The 17,342-nt window shown below is 40.5% G+C and overlaps 1 protein-coding gene across 3 annotated transcripts; it reads right to left on the bottom strand.

The window, feature by feature from the left end:
- Positions 1–835: 835 nt before the first annotated feature.
- eef1e1 (eukaryotic translation elongation factor 1 epsilon 1) lies at positions 836–16,449 on the bottom strand. Of its 3 annotated transcripts, XM_073050938.1 has the most exons (5): positions 16,317–16,417; positions 15,546–15,611; positions 12,795–12,995; positions 9,764–9,859; positions 836–2,362 (listed from the first exon to the last, which is right to left on the bottom strand). In XM_073050938.1, the coding sequence occupies exons 1-5, from the start codon at positions 16,371–16,373 to the stop codon at positions 2,222–2,224; spliced, it is 561 nt and encodes a 186-aa protein (XP_072907039.1). In that variant the 5' UTR covers positions 16,374–16,417; the 3' UTR covers positions 836–2,221. The 3 variants fall into 3 exon arrangements, with proteins under 3 accessions (XP_072907039.1, XP_072907059.1, XP_072907050.1); XM_073050958.1 differs by lacking the exon at positions 15,546–15,611 and having other exon boundaries at positions 16,317–16,449; XM_073050949.1 differs by lacking the exon at positions 15,546–15,611 and having other exon boundaries at positions 16,305–16,374.
- Between the last annotated feature and the right edge of the window lie 893 nt (positions 16,450–17,342).

The raw sequence follows: 17,342 nt of genomic DNA, 5'->3' as shown, positions 1-17,342 counted from the left end.
CTAATTTCTGACATCACCTGCAGAGGCCGTGCAGCCCAGACAAGAAACTTGGGTGAATGACAAAAACTGTTGTTAATGACAGCTGTGGCTGCTTGGAAATTAATCTGTTGGACTTTTGTGTAGTGGTTAGAACAGATGCTTCACAGCACCACAGACTCAAGTTCAGTCCTGACCTTGGGTTCTGTCTGTGTGAAGTTTGCATGTTCTCTGTGACTGTGTGAGTTTCCCTGGGTGGTCTGGGATTGTTTCATGTGCAAAAGTAATGCTAGCTGGTTAAATGCTCAGCCAGTGTTGCGAGATGGATTGACCTTTCAGAGATGGGGAATGTGCAACTTCTATTAGTGAGAGGGTCACAAATCTGGCTCTCATTTTTCCTGGCCCTAGCTCCAGCTGCAAGCCCAGTCCATGTGTCTGACCCTAGGTCTGATTGCATCAAGGACCTACTTACACTCAATTGGTTAAGTCAGACCATGTGGTTCCAGATTCCTGCCAATATTAGCACCCAGTAATTAAAGCTAATATCCTATTTGCCACTCTGCTTAACATGCCTGCATATTAACTCTCTTGGGTTCATCCCATTTAAAGCTTCTCAACTTTTAAAGGATGTCCTGATTTTCAATTGTTTCTGGCAAAGTGAAGGAATCTCACTTTCCCCCATGTTAGTCTTCCTAGTGAAATGACATGAAGGAATTGGAAACTTACAAAGTTGAAGCTTGTTCGAATATGGCATAATTTTGAATCATGGAAAACGAATGTCAAAACTTGCATTCCCAGGCCTGGCAGTACATTGCAAGGTTTTTATACAATTCAGAAAGACATACAATGAGGCACCAAATCAGTTCAAATTTATGATTTAATATAGCATACTTTAACTGCAGACATGCACCAATAAATATTAATTGTACAATGTAAAACGATCACTGTATTTAAGAGGGGATCTGTGTAAAAATGGTACAGTCTCAAGCCAGAGATTTTCACAATCATCCAAGGTTGCTGGCTGCCATTGAGAAAGTTCTTACAGAATTGGCACTTTTCCCTACCAAATCAATAGAATTCAAAAGAAATATGAACAGTTTTAAAACATAAGCCACATAAAACACATTGCTTGTGGAACTTTTCCCAACCACAATTAACATGAAAAGAAACATTAATCAGTTGATATACTTAGCAATGCACACTTAACAGCACAGTCCACAGTGAAACACAATAGAAGGCAAGTAGTATTTACTGTAGAGTCCCCATCAATAGTGGGTAGAATAATTAGCAGTTGATTAAAATATCACGGACAGACAGTAGGCCACGTTCAAACCAAGGTGGCAGTTTGAGAACTCCAACTCTCTGCAACACCTTAAATGAAAAATCTGCTTAGAAATGAGATTTGTTTCTGGTCTGGTCAAAAGTAATGATGTTGGCTAAGTAAACTCTAAATAGTGATTGAAGAATAAAGAATCTTACAGTACCAATCATCAAAAAGGAAGTTCTATTTGGGTTTATTTTTAGATAAATAAAATTGAAAAGTCAAGAAGTTATGTGAAACCTCCAGTGAACTTTGGTTCGGTTAAATTTGGAGAAGTGCACTCAGACTACAATGAAGATGTATAGCAAATACTAAAGAAATGTCAGATAGTACCAGAGAAGTCAATCAACTCTCACTTGGGGTTGAACAGATTGGGTTTCCTTCTCTTGAAATGGGCAGGTTGAGGGATAAGGGGAAAGCAAAACTAAATATCAATACATGACAGTCAACAGAAACCATGCTGGGGAGTCAGAAAAGCTTCATTAGTGTAGGAGCGTTAAAAATGTGGAATCCACTACCTGAGGAAGTAGTTAAATAAACAAGAGGCAGCTAAGGAGTGAAGTTAATTATGAACAAGGTGGATTCAGAAAGATGGAGTGCAACATCAACACTGATATGCATGTGTGAGCAAAATGGCCCCTTTCTCTGTAATCCTGAACATGATTTGACGAAACAAATAGTAGCACATTAGGAAAAACCTGTAATAACAAGACTACAGCTTATTGGTGGAGACAATTTATAAAACAACTGAAAATTAAAAATTAGCTTAAGAGTTACATTTTCACAAGAAAGCGAACAATCGAGGCGGACAAAAGGTGGCTCAATCCTTTCTATGTTAGGATCAGAAAATGTGCCCTTATTAACCTTCATTTCAACCCTGACAAGATTATGTTTAGTTACAACCTCTAAGTGTATGCAGCTTTTCTAGTGGACAGTAGGATACAGCCTGTTTCTTACAAAGACGATAGCAGCAGAATGTTGTCGGACACCAGGATAATGCTGGATGTGGTTGAACCATCGTGAAACATTCACATATTTCTCTCGATCTTCATGGGTCAGTGCAGCCTAAAAATGGACATTAAAAGAATTAGATCAGAGGTCAAGTGAAACAGTTATTGATCCAAATGGGTCAGTCAATGAACTAAATCACACAGACCAGACATACCACAGCTTTGATACCCAGTTTGACTGTTGGGATTATATTGAAGCATTGCAAATTGTCCTTAATATGGCCAAAAACAGCAAAAGCTTTGGAAGTCACCTGCATTTCTTCAACCTTAGGGCCCACAAGGAAGAACACAGCATATGAGAGATGGAGATAGAAACATAGAAAACCTACAGCACAATACAGGCCCTTCGGCCCACAAAGCTGTGCTGAACATGTCCTTACCTTAGAAATCACCTAGGGTTACCCATTGCCCTCTATTTTTCTGAGCTCCATGTACCTGCCCAGAAGTCTCTTCCACGCACTCACCACTCTCTGCACAAAAATCTTGCCCCTGTATCTCCTCTGTACCTGCTTCCAAGCACCTTAAAACTGTGCCCCCTCATGCTAGCAATTTCAGCCTTGAGAAAAAGCCCAACTATCCACATGATCAATGCCTCTCATCATCTTATACACCTCTATCAGGTCACCTCTCATCCTCCATCACTCCAAGGAGAAAAGGCCGAGTTCACTCAACCTATTCTCATAAGGCATGCTCCCCAATCCAGGCAACAACATCCTTGTAAATCTCCTCTGCATCCTTTCTATGGCTTCCACATCCTTCCTGTAGTAAGATGATCAGAACTGAACACAGTACTCCAAGTGGGGTCTGACCAGGGTCCTATATAGCTGTAATATTACATCTCAGCTTCTAAACTCAATTCCACAATTGATGAAGGCCAATGCACCTTATGCTTTCTTAACCACAGAGTTAACCTGCGCAGCAGCTTCGAGTGTCCTATGGAATCGGACCCCGAGATCCCTCTGATCCTCCACACTGCCAAGAGTCTTACCATTAATACTATATTCTGCCATTATATTTGACCTACCAAAATGAACCACCTCACACTTATCTGGGTTGAACTCCATCTGCCACTTCTCAGCCCAGTTTTGCATCCTATCAATGTCCCGCTGTAACCTCTGACAACCCTCCACACTATCCCAACACCCCCAACCTTTGTGTCACCAGCAAATTTACTAACCCATCCCTCCATTTCCTCATCCAGGTCATTTATAAAAATCACGAAGAGTAGGGGTCTCAGAACAGATCCCTGAGGCACACCACTAGTCACAAACCTCCATGCAGAATGACTCATCTACAACCACTCTTTGCCTTCTGAGGGCAAGCCAGTTCTGGATCCACAAAGCAATGTCCCCTTGGATCTCATGTCTCTTTACTTTCTCAATAAACCTTGCATGGGGTACCTTGTCAAATGCCTTGCTGAAATCCATATACACTACATCTACTGCTCTACCTTCAACAATGTGTTTAGTCACATCCTCAAAAAATTCAATCAGGCTCGTAAGGCACGACCTGCCCTTCGCAAAGCCATGTTGACTATTCCTAATCATATTATGCCTCTCCAAATGTTCATAACTCCTGCCTCTCAGGATCTCCTCCAGCAACTTATCAACCTCTGAAGTAAGACTCACTGGTCTATAATTTCCTGGGCTATCTCTACTCCCTTTCTTGAATAATGGAACAACATCCGCAACCTCCAATCCTCTGGAACCTCTCCTGTCCCCACTGATGATGCAAAGATCATCGCCAAAGGCTCAGCAATCTCCTCCTTCGCCCCTCCCCCCACAGTAGCCTGGGGTACATCTCATCTGGTCCTGCTGATTTATCTAACTTGATGCTTTCCAATAGCTCCAGCACATCCTCTTTCTTAATGTCTACATGCTCAAGCTTTTCAGTCCAATGTAAGTCATCCCTACAATCGTCAAGATCCTTTTCCATAATGAATAATGAAGCAAAGTACTCATTAAATACCTCTGCTATCTCCTCTGGTTCCATACACACAGATCCCTGACAGATGATACTGAAGTAAAGACAAGATTGAGTTGCTTGTAATTGAGATGTTTTGGATTAGTCCCTTGAATAACTAGAACATTAAAAAGTTTTTCCGAAGAACAGGCCATTCGGCCCAACAAAACCGGCCTAATTCTAATGCAGCTGGACCCATTCAGAAAGTCTCAAAAACATGTGAAAAGGAGTTAAAAGGAACAACTTCTAACAGGGTTGCCATTCCTCTGTGGGGTAAAACTAACAGCCTTTTGAAAAGTGCATATTGACCCTCTTCAAAAGTCACTACTCAACTGCTGGGTTCTGATGAGAATAGAGTCAAGGAGCAGAAATAATAATAATTATTGATTCTGCGTGGGAGATTCTTTTGTTACAGCAGCAATATTTAAAAACACACTTAGTGTTCAGATTTAACTAATAATATACACAATGTACCAATGTGCAATAATAATGTATGAAATAAGACAGCAGAGACTATTATATCATGTGTGTTCTCCTGTTGCACAGAGATGAACTGCTGTATATGCTTATTGCACTTGGTAGGAAAGAGTTTTTGTAACGATCCTTGCGACAGCAGAACTGAATGAGCCTGTTTGAAAGGGTGCTCTGCTGCCTTTTCAGTAGGTCATGGAGAGGATGTATCTGATTGTCCATGAAGAATAACAGTTTGTTTCGTGACCTCCTCTCCACCACCAACTCGAGAGTCTGGATTGTAGCCAAGGACGGATTCAGCCTTTTTGATGAGTCTATTTAGTCTTTTCGCATCACCAGCACCATTGCGGCTTTATGTTGGGGGAGCAGCAAAGAAGACCGCGCTTGCTGTAACAGTTTGGTAAAAGAGCTCCAACATCCTGCTGCACACATTCAAGAATCTCAGCTTCCTTAGAAAATAAGAGTCTGCTCATCCCCTTCTTGTAAACAGCTATGGTGTGGGTTTTCCAGTCAAATCTGTTGTAGAGGTAAACATCCAAGTGTTTGTACTCCACCACCATTGCAACTTGTCCCAGAACATATACAGAAAGTTCAGTATAATGGCATTGAACTTTCATGAGGGCTTGGACTTCAATGCTTTAATTCTTCCTCAGCTTCCAGAAGTGCAGTTGATTTCCAAAGGAACCGGACATTTTCCACTAGCACAATTTAACCCAGAAATTCAATTCATTAAGATCTGGCACATTAAACATTCAACCTCCAGTAAAATTTCAATTTTTTGACACAACTATTTAAAGAATAGTTAATAGTTAAAGAATAGTTAATAGTTAAAAAATGTTAATCTGTAATCTCAAGTAGCAACTGAGTGGGAATGGAACCCTTGCAACAATTTGGAAAACTTTCTAAATTACCTCATTTCAGTTTTCGGGTTTTAAAGAGCCCAGTGCTTGCTATCGTATCTTCTACTTCACTGAAGCCTCACAGCATGCATCAAATGTAATGCACTGAACATTATTTTACAGCAAAGGTCAGTGTATTACACAGCTTACTATCCAAATGGATAATTTCTATCAAATTACATCAGATTCTTTTACTGTATTTTTTTTTAGTCTTTATTAGGGTAAGAAGCAAGTAGTAATTCCTTCCTAATGTTGACTGTTTCTCTCAACGATACTCTTGATCTAATAACTGCTTCCAGCATTTTCCGTTTTGGTGTTGGGGTTTCAGTTTTTTTTTGTTACAATCTCTTTTGAATCTGTCAGCTCCTATCATTTCCCAGTCAATAGTTTTGAATATTAGCTCCAAAAATGTACATGCAGTATAACCATGAAACAGGCTCTTCAACCCATCATGTCCAATGCTGACCCATCTGCACTAATGTCACTTAATATACTTGCTCTGCATCTAGTCTGTGTTGTCATTTAAACTGCCTCCCCCATCGACCTACACTAGGACCAGAGCCCTCCATACCCCTCCCAACCATGTACCAATACAAACCCCCTAACTGTTGAACTCAAGCTCACATGCAGCACTTGTGCTGCCAGCTCATTCCACTCCCACAATGCTCTGAGTGAAGTTGTTTCATCGCATGTTTCCCTTAAACATTTCACCTTTCACCCATGACCTCTAGTTGTAGTCCCACCCAACCTCAGTGGAAAATGCCTGCTTGCATTCACTCTATCTATACCCCTCATAATTTTGTACATCTCTATTAAATCTCCCCTCAATCTTCTACGTTCCAAGGAATAAAGTCCTAACCTATTCAATCTTTCCTTATACTCAGGTCCTCCAGTCCGGGCAACATCCTTGTAAATTTTCTCTGTACTCTTTTAATCTTATTTACATCTTTCCTGTGATAGGTGACGAAAAACTGCACACAATACTCCAAATTAGGCCTCACGAATGTCTTATACAACTTCAACATAAAATCCTATCTCCTGTACTCAATACTTTGATTTACAAAGTATCAAAAGCTTTCTTTACAACCTTTCAAAGAATTATGGACCCATATTCCCAGATCCCTTTGTACTATAGTGCTCCTTAATGCCCTACCATTCACTGTGCAAGACCTACCAAGGGTGGTCCAACTGAAGTGCAACTTTAACCTCCCACTCAAGAAGTACTTTCCAGATAAAAACACCCTCTGGCTACAAAATAAACTTCCTCAAATCCCTACTAAATATCTTCCTCTTCCTGCAGGGGTTCCCAACCTTTTTTATGCCATGCACCCCTACCATTAACCGAGTCGTCTGTGGACCGCAGATTGATAACTCCTGTTTACTGCACTTACAGCATACACTTTACAATGCAGATGTAGCATGAAATTAGGCCCTTCAGCCTAGCCCATGCTATTATCTATCCATTTACACTAATACTAAATGCACCCGTTTTTAGTACCCAATTGACATCCATTATACCCAGATTCTACCACTGACTTGCACATCAGGGTAAATTTACAGCATTCAGTAAACCAACAGATCTGCATGTCTTTGGGATTTGGGAGGAAACCAGAGCACCTTAAAGAAATCTGTGGACTCAAAGGAAGAACATGAAAACTTGACATCGATAGCACTCGAATTCAGGATTGAAACCAGATCTCTGGTACTATGAAGCAACAGATCTACTAGGATATAGAACAATAGAGCACAGGAACAGGTCCTTTGTGCATTAAACAACACACCAAATGCTGGAGTAACTCAGCAGGTCAGGCAGCATTTAGGACCGAGACCCTTGATCAGGACTGGAAAGGAAAGGGGCAAAGGCCAGGATAAGATGGAGGGGGAGTGGAAAGGACGAGTAGAAGCTGGCAGAAGATAGGGGAAGGTGTGTGGGTGGGACAGTTTCTAAGAGGTGGTAGTTGGAAGAGGAAAAGGGCTCTGTGCCTTGTGCCAAACTAATTACATCTAATTAAATTAATCCTTTCAGACTATGCAAAGTCTATAATTCTCCATTCTCTGAATATCCATGTGCCTCTTAAACACTTCTATCATATTAACCTCCACCACCACTGGCAGCACATTACATGCACCCACCACTCTCCGTTTTAAAAAAAATAGTGCCCTGCACATCTTTAAATTCCACCCCACTCTGTAAAGAGAAAAAGGAAATAAAGGCTGTCCTTTAGAGATGCATCTGTAATTCTTGAACAAAATATCAAATCATGAGACTTCTCAGGATTTATCTATTTGTGTTCCTTATGTTTAAAAAAAAACCATAGAATGGCATTAACCAACTTGCCACGCATTCCAAAAAATCATTTTGAATTGGCAACAGCAAAAAAAAACAAGTTCAGCAATTCTTAGATTAAAATGTTATAGCCATTACTATTCTCATATCAACAATGCTTGCAATTGCTGATTCAGCAAAGGGTATTTTGATTGAGTACTGCCAACAGCCTTGAAGAAGCACTACTAGTTGAAATCTTTGATCGTCTTCCTTCTATCTAAGTAAGTGACACAGTCCTTGTGGGCAATGGAATATGAATGCAAAGTTATCCCAGTCTTAATCACAGCTAAAGTTTGGCAAACATATTATCAAAATTTGAAAAGGATTTATTTTTGATTGCTTTGAATTAAATGTTTGGTGGCTCTAAAGAGGTTTTGAAGTTAACCTTACTGTCAGTCATGACATTAAGACACCTAACTTATTACATGTAAACATTTAACAGCATTATTGTAAAGAGTTCCACAGACATTTCAGTACTGTAAATACAAGCTTCTTGAATGTTAAATCAATGGTTATCAACATAACCTAAAATGTTTTCAAGCTTAAATTGTCATTCAACCATACACAAATATCTATTAATACGGCCAAACACAGTACAAACAGTCACGCACAGCACAGGGCACACACAGCACACATCAGACAGCACTAAAATACAATCACACAAAAAATACGGTCCAAGTCCCCGAGTCCATGAATGTTGCAGCGGTCTGCAATTAAACACAATGCATCATCTTCTGCCCAGCGAACACTGAGGAACAGCACCAACTTTGATGTCAATGGCTAGAAATCTAAAATGAAATGGAACTTTGGAAATACCTCTGAGATATACAGAGAAGAACTAAGTTAACGTCACAATCTTTCATTTGGTCAGCTCCGGTACGAACTGGATAGCATTTATCTGAAATTGTTGAATTCAGTGTAGATTCTAACATGTCCAATGAAATGAGATTGAGCCCTATTAGAACAATATAACAATTCAAAAAAAGGCCAGAAAATGGATGGAACATTTAAATGATGAGTAACTGGAAGTCAGGAGTTATAGAGATGTCCGGTAATGCAGTCACCCAGCTTACATCAGGTTTCACAAGTGTGGAGACCATGTTGTGAGTACAGAATACAGTACACAGAAGTGATTGTACAGGTCAACTGTTGCATCAAAATATTATGTATGGAACCTCATGTTCTTTATAGTGAGTGCCTCAAACACACAACTCGAATTGATCTCAATCCTTCTACATTCTTCCAACCTACCTAAATAATTCTCCAGAAATATCCTAAAAGTAAATTAATGTCTGTATGTTTCTGTCCAAATATGGTTAAAACAAGGACAAAGGTAATCAACTTGAGAATGAGTAGATAGAGTTGATGCAACATTTGTGAATGTGGACTGGCTTATGAATGACTATAATTGCTGTGATTTTCTATAGTAATTCCCTTCTAAATTTAGGATAGTTGGTCTTGGGTCAAAACTTTAAGGGGTTTGCATAGAAATTTAAAAACTCAACAGTTTTAGAGCAATGTTCACTTACATGCAGAGAGAAAGTAGACTATTCAAAAGATAAAACAGAAGCCATTAAATGCACCTTGTCACATATCCCCCTGGATTCTTCGATACATTTTACTGCATTGAAACAAGAAGGTGTATGACATTTTATCATCTCTCCTGATAAAAAAACCCATTAAATTGACCTTGGTGCTGTTGGAATTAACCATCTTTCACAGCAGTTAAACAGGATCCATATATCCTATTCAGAGAAAGTGCAAGAGATAACTTTACAAGGTTCTACAAATCACTTACCACAATAGGATGAAGACCATTGTACAACATGATATCTGCTAAAGTGAAGCTGTTTCCTGCCAGATAAACCTTATCCTCAAGATAGCAATTGAGGTCCTGTAGGGACAAAAACAAAATGAGAACCTGTACATATTTTACTTTACCTATGTTAAAAGTTACTCTGGATACATACAAATATTTCTAAATAAAGAACCACAGTCATTAGGGTTTTTTTAAAATTGTGAATTCACCCAGGTTCTGAGTAAGTGGTCCAATATTTGCACCAGCAATTGCTCAATGGTACAAAATACAACAGCTCCATAAATTAATAGGTATTTAATTGGGATTCTCATGTGGCAAACTGTCATAAATACAGGGAGAACTGTAATTACCATACTATACTTAAATTACCTTAAGTAAAATCACTTAGTCTTGATCTAATTATAGGCAAATAATAAACTGTACTCTTGTAACACTGATAAAATATATTTGGAAGGGCATCTTCATATTCAATGATATATTCTCTTGGCACATGATGACAACAATCAGGGAGCTGCTCACGATAGATTTGTCTGTAACACTGACCATTCAATGCAAACTCAATTAGAAAGCAATAGTCAACATTGACACAGGCAATTAAGCAGTATAGCAATGTTCAACCTTGTGATAAATAAAATATATGTTTGTTTCTTGTCTCGTTCAGATATAAATGACACGTCATATTTTATTTACAAAGAAAATATGAACTTAACCCACCACTGGACATCCTGAACAATACAAACACCTATGTCCGGATGCTGTTCATCGACTATTGCTCAGCATTTTACACCATCATTCCCACAATCCTGATCGGTAAGTTATAGAACCTGTGCCACTGTATCTCCCTCTGCAATTGGATCCTCAACTTCCTAACCGGAAGTCCACAATCTGTGTGGACTGGTGATAATATTTCCTCCTCGCTGATGATCAACACTGGTGCACCTCAGGGGTGTGTGCTTAGCCCACTGCTCTACTCTCTCTATACCCATGACTGTGTGGCTAGGCATAGCTCAAATATCAACTATGAATTTGCTGAAGATACAACTATTGTTGGTAGAATATCAGATGGAGAAGAGAGGGCATACAGGAGCGAGATATACCAACTAGTGGAATGGTGTCGCAGCAACAACCTTGCACTCAATGTCAGTAAGACGAAGGATCACAGAACAATCCTCACAGAGGGATCAGAAGCAGAGAGAGTGAGCAGTTTCAAGTTCCTGGATGTCAAGATCTTAGAGGACCTAACCTGGTCCCAACATAGCTATGCAGCTATAAAGAAGGCAAAACAGCAACTTCATTATGAGTTTGACGAGATTTGGTATGTCGACAACAACACTCAAAAAATTCTACAGATGTACTGTAGATGTTCTATAGACGTTCTGACTGGCTGCATCACTGTCTGTTATGGGGGAAGGGGCTACTGCACAGGACGGAAAGGAGCTGCAGAGGGTCATGCAAAAATTTCTCGCAAAAAGTTCCAGCCATTGCTGCTCTGCTGTCCTTCCTGCAAATGTCCCTTTCCAGTCAACTTCGGCCAGTTCCCTTATCATGCCATTGTAATTTCCTATATTCCACTGAAATACTGACACACTGCATTTTATTTTTTCCCTCTCAAATTTCAATGTGAACTTGGTCATATTGTGATCACTGTTCCCTAAGGGTTCCTTAACCTTAAGTTCTCTTATCACCTCCAGATTATTGCACAACACCCAATCCAGCACAGCCGATCCCCTAGTGGGCTCAACAACAAGCTGTTCTAAAAAGCCATTCCTTAGACATTCTACAAATTCTCTCCTGAGGTCCAATATTGATCTGGTTTTCCCAATCCACTTTCATGTTAAAATCCCCAACTATTATCATGACATTACCTTTCTGACACACCTTTGCTATCTCCTGCTGTAATTTGTAATCCACATCTCAGCTGCTGTTTGGAGGCCTGAATACAACTGCCATTAGAGTCCTTTTACTTTTGCCACTTCTTAACTCAACCCATAGAGACTCTACACCTTCCAATCCTATGTCATGGCTTTCCAAAGATTTAATATAATTTCTTGTACACAAAGCCACACCACCCCCTCTGCCTACTAACTTATCCTTCCAATACACCATATATCCTTGGATGTTCAGCTCCCAATGGCAGCCATCCTTTAGCCATGTTCCAGAGATGGCCACAATGTCATACTTGCCAATCTGTAGCATTCATTTTATTCCTCATGCTGTGTGCATTCAAATACAACACTCTCAGTCTAGTATTTGTTGCTTTCTGTTTTAACTGCACCACGCCTCTATTGCCCTTTAACTCATGACACTGGCTTTGACTAAGCCTCATCTCCTGCCTGTTCTTTCTATAATCTCTGCTGCAGGCTATCTTTGATTTATTTGTTTTCCCCTTCCTCAGCCCTATCATTCCGGTTCCCAACCCCCTGCCAAATTAATTTAAACCATCCTTAACAGGTCTATTAAATGTACCCACTAGGATATTGGACCCCTTTGAGTTCAGGTGTAATCCGTCCTTTTTGTACATGTCATACCTCTCCCTGAAGAGGCCCCAATGATCCAGGAATCTCAGCCACACATAAATACGCCTGATCATGCTAGTCTTGCAATTGCCAGCAGGTGGCACAGGTAGCAATCCTGAGATTACTACCCTAGAGGTCCTACCTTTCAGCTTCCTACCTAACTCCCTGAATTCTCTCTTCAGGACCTCCTCCCTTTTTCTACTTATGTCATCAGTATCAACGAATACCAAGACTTCTGGCTGTATATTGGTACAATTGCAATAATGGCACAGAAGAGGAGCAGGTAGGAGAGGCCAGATTGAAAAAAAAAAGAATAAGCTCAGACCATTAGCCCAAGATAGCCATTGACTACTTCAGACCTTGACCTCCTGGGCACAAATTACATATAACTTTGGAAGGTCAATGAGACATGGGGCAATATAGCTCACAAATGAAAATGATAAGCAGTCAACTTTTCATTCAGCTACCCCACAGGAAATTAAATTAACCCATACCTTTAAAATGATTTTTTTATCATCTTGAGTGGTACAATTGTCTACTTGAATTACTCTATATTCAAGCCACTGCTGAACAACAGCACACTTCTCAGGGGTGGTCCCCAGTAGTTCCTCTTTTTTAGCTGCTTTTACCAGATGAGACGCAATGGTTGTCAACCCCTCTAAACAAGGTCCATTATTTGTCTGCAGCACTGGAACCTGCAAAGTCACAAAAGATTATTTAACAAGCCATGCTCCTACAGTATATTGTATAAACATTTATAAACTGTAAACCAAAGGATGGGTTACTCAAGAAAATAGCTGTATATACCTTATTAATCAAATATTTATCAATTTTTAGGTAATGTGGCCAGGTGGACTAGTGAGCCAATCAAATGGGATTTTGCTTTTAATATGTGCACTGGCTTAACAGCTTCAGATTACCCTTGTACCTATAGACCGTCAGAAGAAAAGTAGATCAACATAAAACAACACTATTATCCTAGGCTCCTGAACAGCATGAAAAATTTTACTTGCCTCAACGTTAAACTGACTCCATAATCTATAGACTCACTTTCAAGGACTCTACAACTCATGCTCTCATTATAATTTATTTATTATTAGCAGGATTTGTCTTCATTTGCACATTGCAGTTTGTCAGTCTTTGTTATCTACAGTTTTTCATAAAGTCTATCATGTTTCTTTATTTTCTTGCAAATGTGTGCAAGAAAATGTATCTCAGGTAATATATGGTGACACATACATATTTTGATAATAAATTTAATGAACCTTGAATAATTGTTTATCTCTTTTCTAGATCAATTTGTACATCTAAACTTCAGGGTGGAGGTTTGCAGGAAGAAGTCAACCAGTGTGATAAAGTGTAAAAGCTTTTCCCACTTAAATTTCACTCCAGCAATAACAAAAGCTGTAACTCTAAGTGGGATCTTTTAAAAATGTTGTTTAAATGACAATTTCAAATTGAGGAACATCCAAGTGTGTACCCTAGGTGGTGGGATTTGAGACAAACGTGGAGATCAAAAAAAACAGTAAAGTGATAGCACGTGTGGACTCAGTGGGCCAAACGGTCTATTTCTGTGCTCTAATCAATCTCTATATTTGCTCTGTACATTCTGCTAGTATACAATTATCTGCTAGTATACAATGAGAGTTGGTCACTGGGTCCCAGATCAGAAAATGGCAATTCACTAACCTGCAGAGCAGGTCAAAGCAGTTAGCACTGTACACCCACTGCTGCTCTAAAAACACTGGTGGGTGAACTCCATAGATGGTCTTGCAGAATTAATGAGAATGCAGAGGAAATAACTGGCAACACAAAAAGGGTGTTGTACAATTTCACAGGAAGGGGTTCAGATAAGTTTAGGATCTTGGGGTCCATGTCCATAGATCCTTCAAAGTTGCCACCAAAGTTGAAAGGTTGTTAAGAAGGCATATGATGTGTTGGTCTTCAATAGTCGGGGGATTGAGCTCAAAAGCCCTGAGGTAATATTGCAGCTCCATTTTACCCCAGCACCAGGGTATAATACCCTGGTTAGACCACACTTGGAATATTAGACCATAAGACATAGGAGCAGCATGGGGGTGGGTGTCAGGCTGCTTTTCTCTTTAGAACAAAGAAGGATGAGGAGGACACTTTATAGATGTGTACATGATGATAAGAGGCATAGATCAAGCGGATAAGCAGAGACATTTTCCCAGGGGAGAAATGGCTATGTTTTTTTGTTAAACACAGGGATGATAGAAAAATGGAGGGCCGTGTAGGATGCAAGGGTTAGATTGATCATAGAGTAGGTAATGTTAGTACATCACTGTCAGCCAAAGTTGTAGCATTCTATGTTCTGAAGACGTGAAATCGTGATTTGTTGTCATTCAGAGATCAATATGTAAAACAAAACTGCTTTTAAGGAGATGCCAGAGGTTTCGGAAGTGATCAATGGAAAATGTCACCTATCCTTATAGCAACTCTTAAAAAGCCAAATCACTTCCCTAATTAACTCTATCCATACGTCTTAGCAAAGGATCTAAAAGGAGGATGATGACAGGATAGGTTCATAGCACTTGTAGGCTCAGGATGACACAAGTCTTTTATTCCATGATCAACCTGCTTTGAAATACACCAGCCTTTAGATTGCGACAGATGGAATTGTACACCTAAAGCTGCTGCCTAGGATCAATCACACTCAATTAATATAGATGCTGGGGCAACCTCATTGGAGTGGGGCAGTGACTCATCATCATATGGCATATTGCTGGTGCAACGTCCCCCCAACTCAACACCCTGTCATGTTTTGAAAGAAAGCAAGAATCAAGACATTTAGAGACATTCTGAAGCTTTACAAATTGATGCAAGTAATTTATAATTAAAAAAAAGTTTATGAGAAACATTTCAATTAATTTGCCTCACCCTCTGACCCTTCCTCCATAGTTGAGGAATACTGTCCCCTATCCTACATGGGTCTGACCTGATCAAAGAGAATAGTTGCTCACTGGAGCCTAGCAGCAACACTTTTGAAAGATTTGATGTCATATATCACTCTCCAAACCTCAGACTTGCATCAGGACATCATGCTAGTGATTTTCTTCAGAGCTGTCAGGAACAGCCAGAATTGTCTCCATAGACTTGAAACACCCTATTTACTTTATATAACCTCTTGCTGTTATAAACAGTCTCAAAAGCATTAGATTATGCTTGAAGAAACAGGCTGATTACTCACAACTGCAGAATCATTTTGTTGCTCACTTCCTTACCAGAGTAGCAATAGCATCATGATTTGTAACTGCAGTTACATCACGTTCCAGAAGCAACGTTAGGAGCTTTAACCAAAAGACCTGAGTCAGTGGTAAGAATATTACTCCTGAATCACTACTAACTACTATAGATTTAAAAATCTCTATATATATGTTATACTATCATTTAAACTCTCACCATCACAGCCCAACATTACCCGACCAAGAAAGATCTGTTTAGATAAATTCCACTGACCAGTCCTTGATCCACAACATGTTAGGCCACTCCAAATACTCACCCAAATTTAAAGGTTTCCTCAACTACCACCCTTTAAAGTTACAAATTCCAGAAAACCAGAAGGAGCGAGTGACAGCAGAGAAGGGATGGAGAAGAGGGGTCAGCCAGGTGACAGAACGCGAAGGGGCGGGGAGCCGAGGGTGAGATGGGGGAAAGTGAAAGGGAGGGGGAAGGAGAGGAAGGGACGGTTAACAGAAGGGAAAAGGGAGGTAAAGGAGAAGTGGAAGGGAAATGCACCAATACAGAATGAGAAAGTGGTGCGGTGCAGGGAGGGTGACGCAAGAGTTGGGTGACCGGGGTTGGTCTTCCCGTTCCTCAGTCACCCTGCATCCATCCACTCCCTCGCACTCCAACACCCGCGACCCGACCGGCTGACTCACTCACCCACCTTCCTTACCCTCCCTGCCCCACGCCCCACCTCCACTCTTTCCCGATTCTCTCACTCACATATCACCGACCCACAGTCACCCTCCCCGACCCACTCCTTCACTGACCCCCTTCAGCCCCAGCGTCTTTTCCAGCGACGATAACTCCACCGCCGGTGTCACCATCTTTCCGCCTCTGAGTGAACGCCGCTCCTATTGGCTGAGCCGTTGAGGCCGGCTGGCAATCACTAGGACTTGCAATTGGCTCGGGCGCAGGCGGAGTCGGACCAGGCCCCGCCCCCGGAGTTGGGCGCCTGCAGCACCGCCTGCGGAGTCTCCGGGAACTGCACCTGCCTTGTTCAAGTTTATTGTCATTCAACTGTACACGTTTACAGATAAACAGAACAACGTTCCTCTGGGGCCAAAGTGCAAAGCACAGTACGTACATAAAATACAGCACATAAAGTTGTATTAACACAATAATATTAACAGATAATGTTAATATTATTATCATTAATATTGACAGTTGCCGAGACAGATGATGGAAGGGAGGTGGTTGTTGGGTTGGTGCAGTTTCTCCAGCCTATTGAGAATCCCGTCTCAGCTTTCCGAAGTACATGGATGCTGAGCAGAGGTCGAACCCATTCTAGGTGCCATGTATTCTGTGCTGTGTATACATTGTGTGTATTATGGTAACTAGTCACATTAGTGGGGGCGTGGTTAAGGTGAAGGGAATAAGTTTCATATTCATGCTTACTTCAGGGCAGTTTGCAGCTTGGACAGGCCAGTGGAGGTCATATCTTTGCTGACCGCTGAGATAAAGCTCAATAATGTTTCATTGTAGGTTTTCTAATTGTAAATAAAAGATCAAAATAAAGAATTGGACTTTTGGAGCATCATTGGAGCTGAGGGCATGTCACAAGAGGCAATTGTTTTGTCTGATCTTGGATCAGTCTTTTGTCAGTACACCCTCCATCATAAGCTATGTTATCAATTACCTACCCTTCCTAAAAGATCAGAATATTACAGAAGGCGAGATTTGCTGATAACATTAATCTAATTGACTAATGCTCAAATAAAGAAGCAGCCCACTGGCTCTTGGAGCAAAACCCCAAAGATATTGGGAACAAGCGAGCTGAGAAAGTCTCTTTACCA

This window comes from Hemitrygon akajei, chromosome 1 (assembly GCF_048418815.1).
Source record: "Hemitrygon akajei chromosome 1, sHemAka1.3, whole genome shotgun sequence".
Lineage (NCBI taxonomy): Eukaryota > Metazoa > Chordata > Chondrichthyes > Myliobatiformes > Dasyatidae > Hemitrygon > Hemitrygon akajei.
Note: the sequence above shows the minus strand (reverse complement) of the source record. Positions and strands in the feature narration are given on the sequence as shown.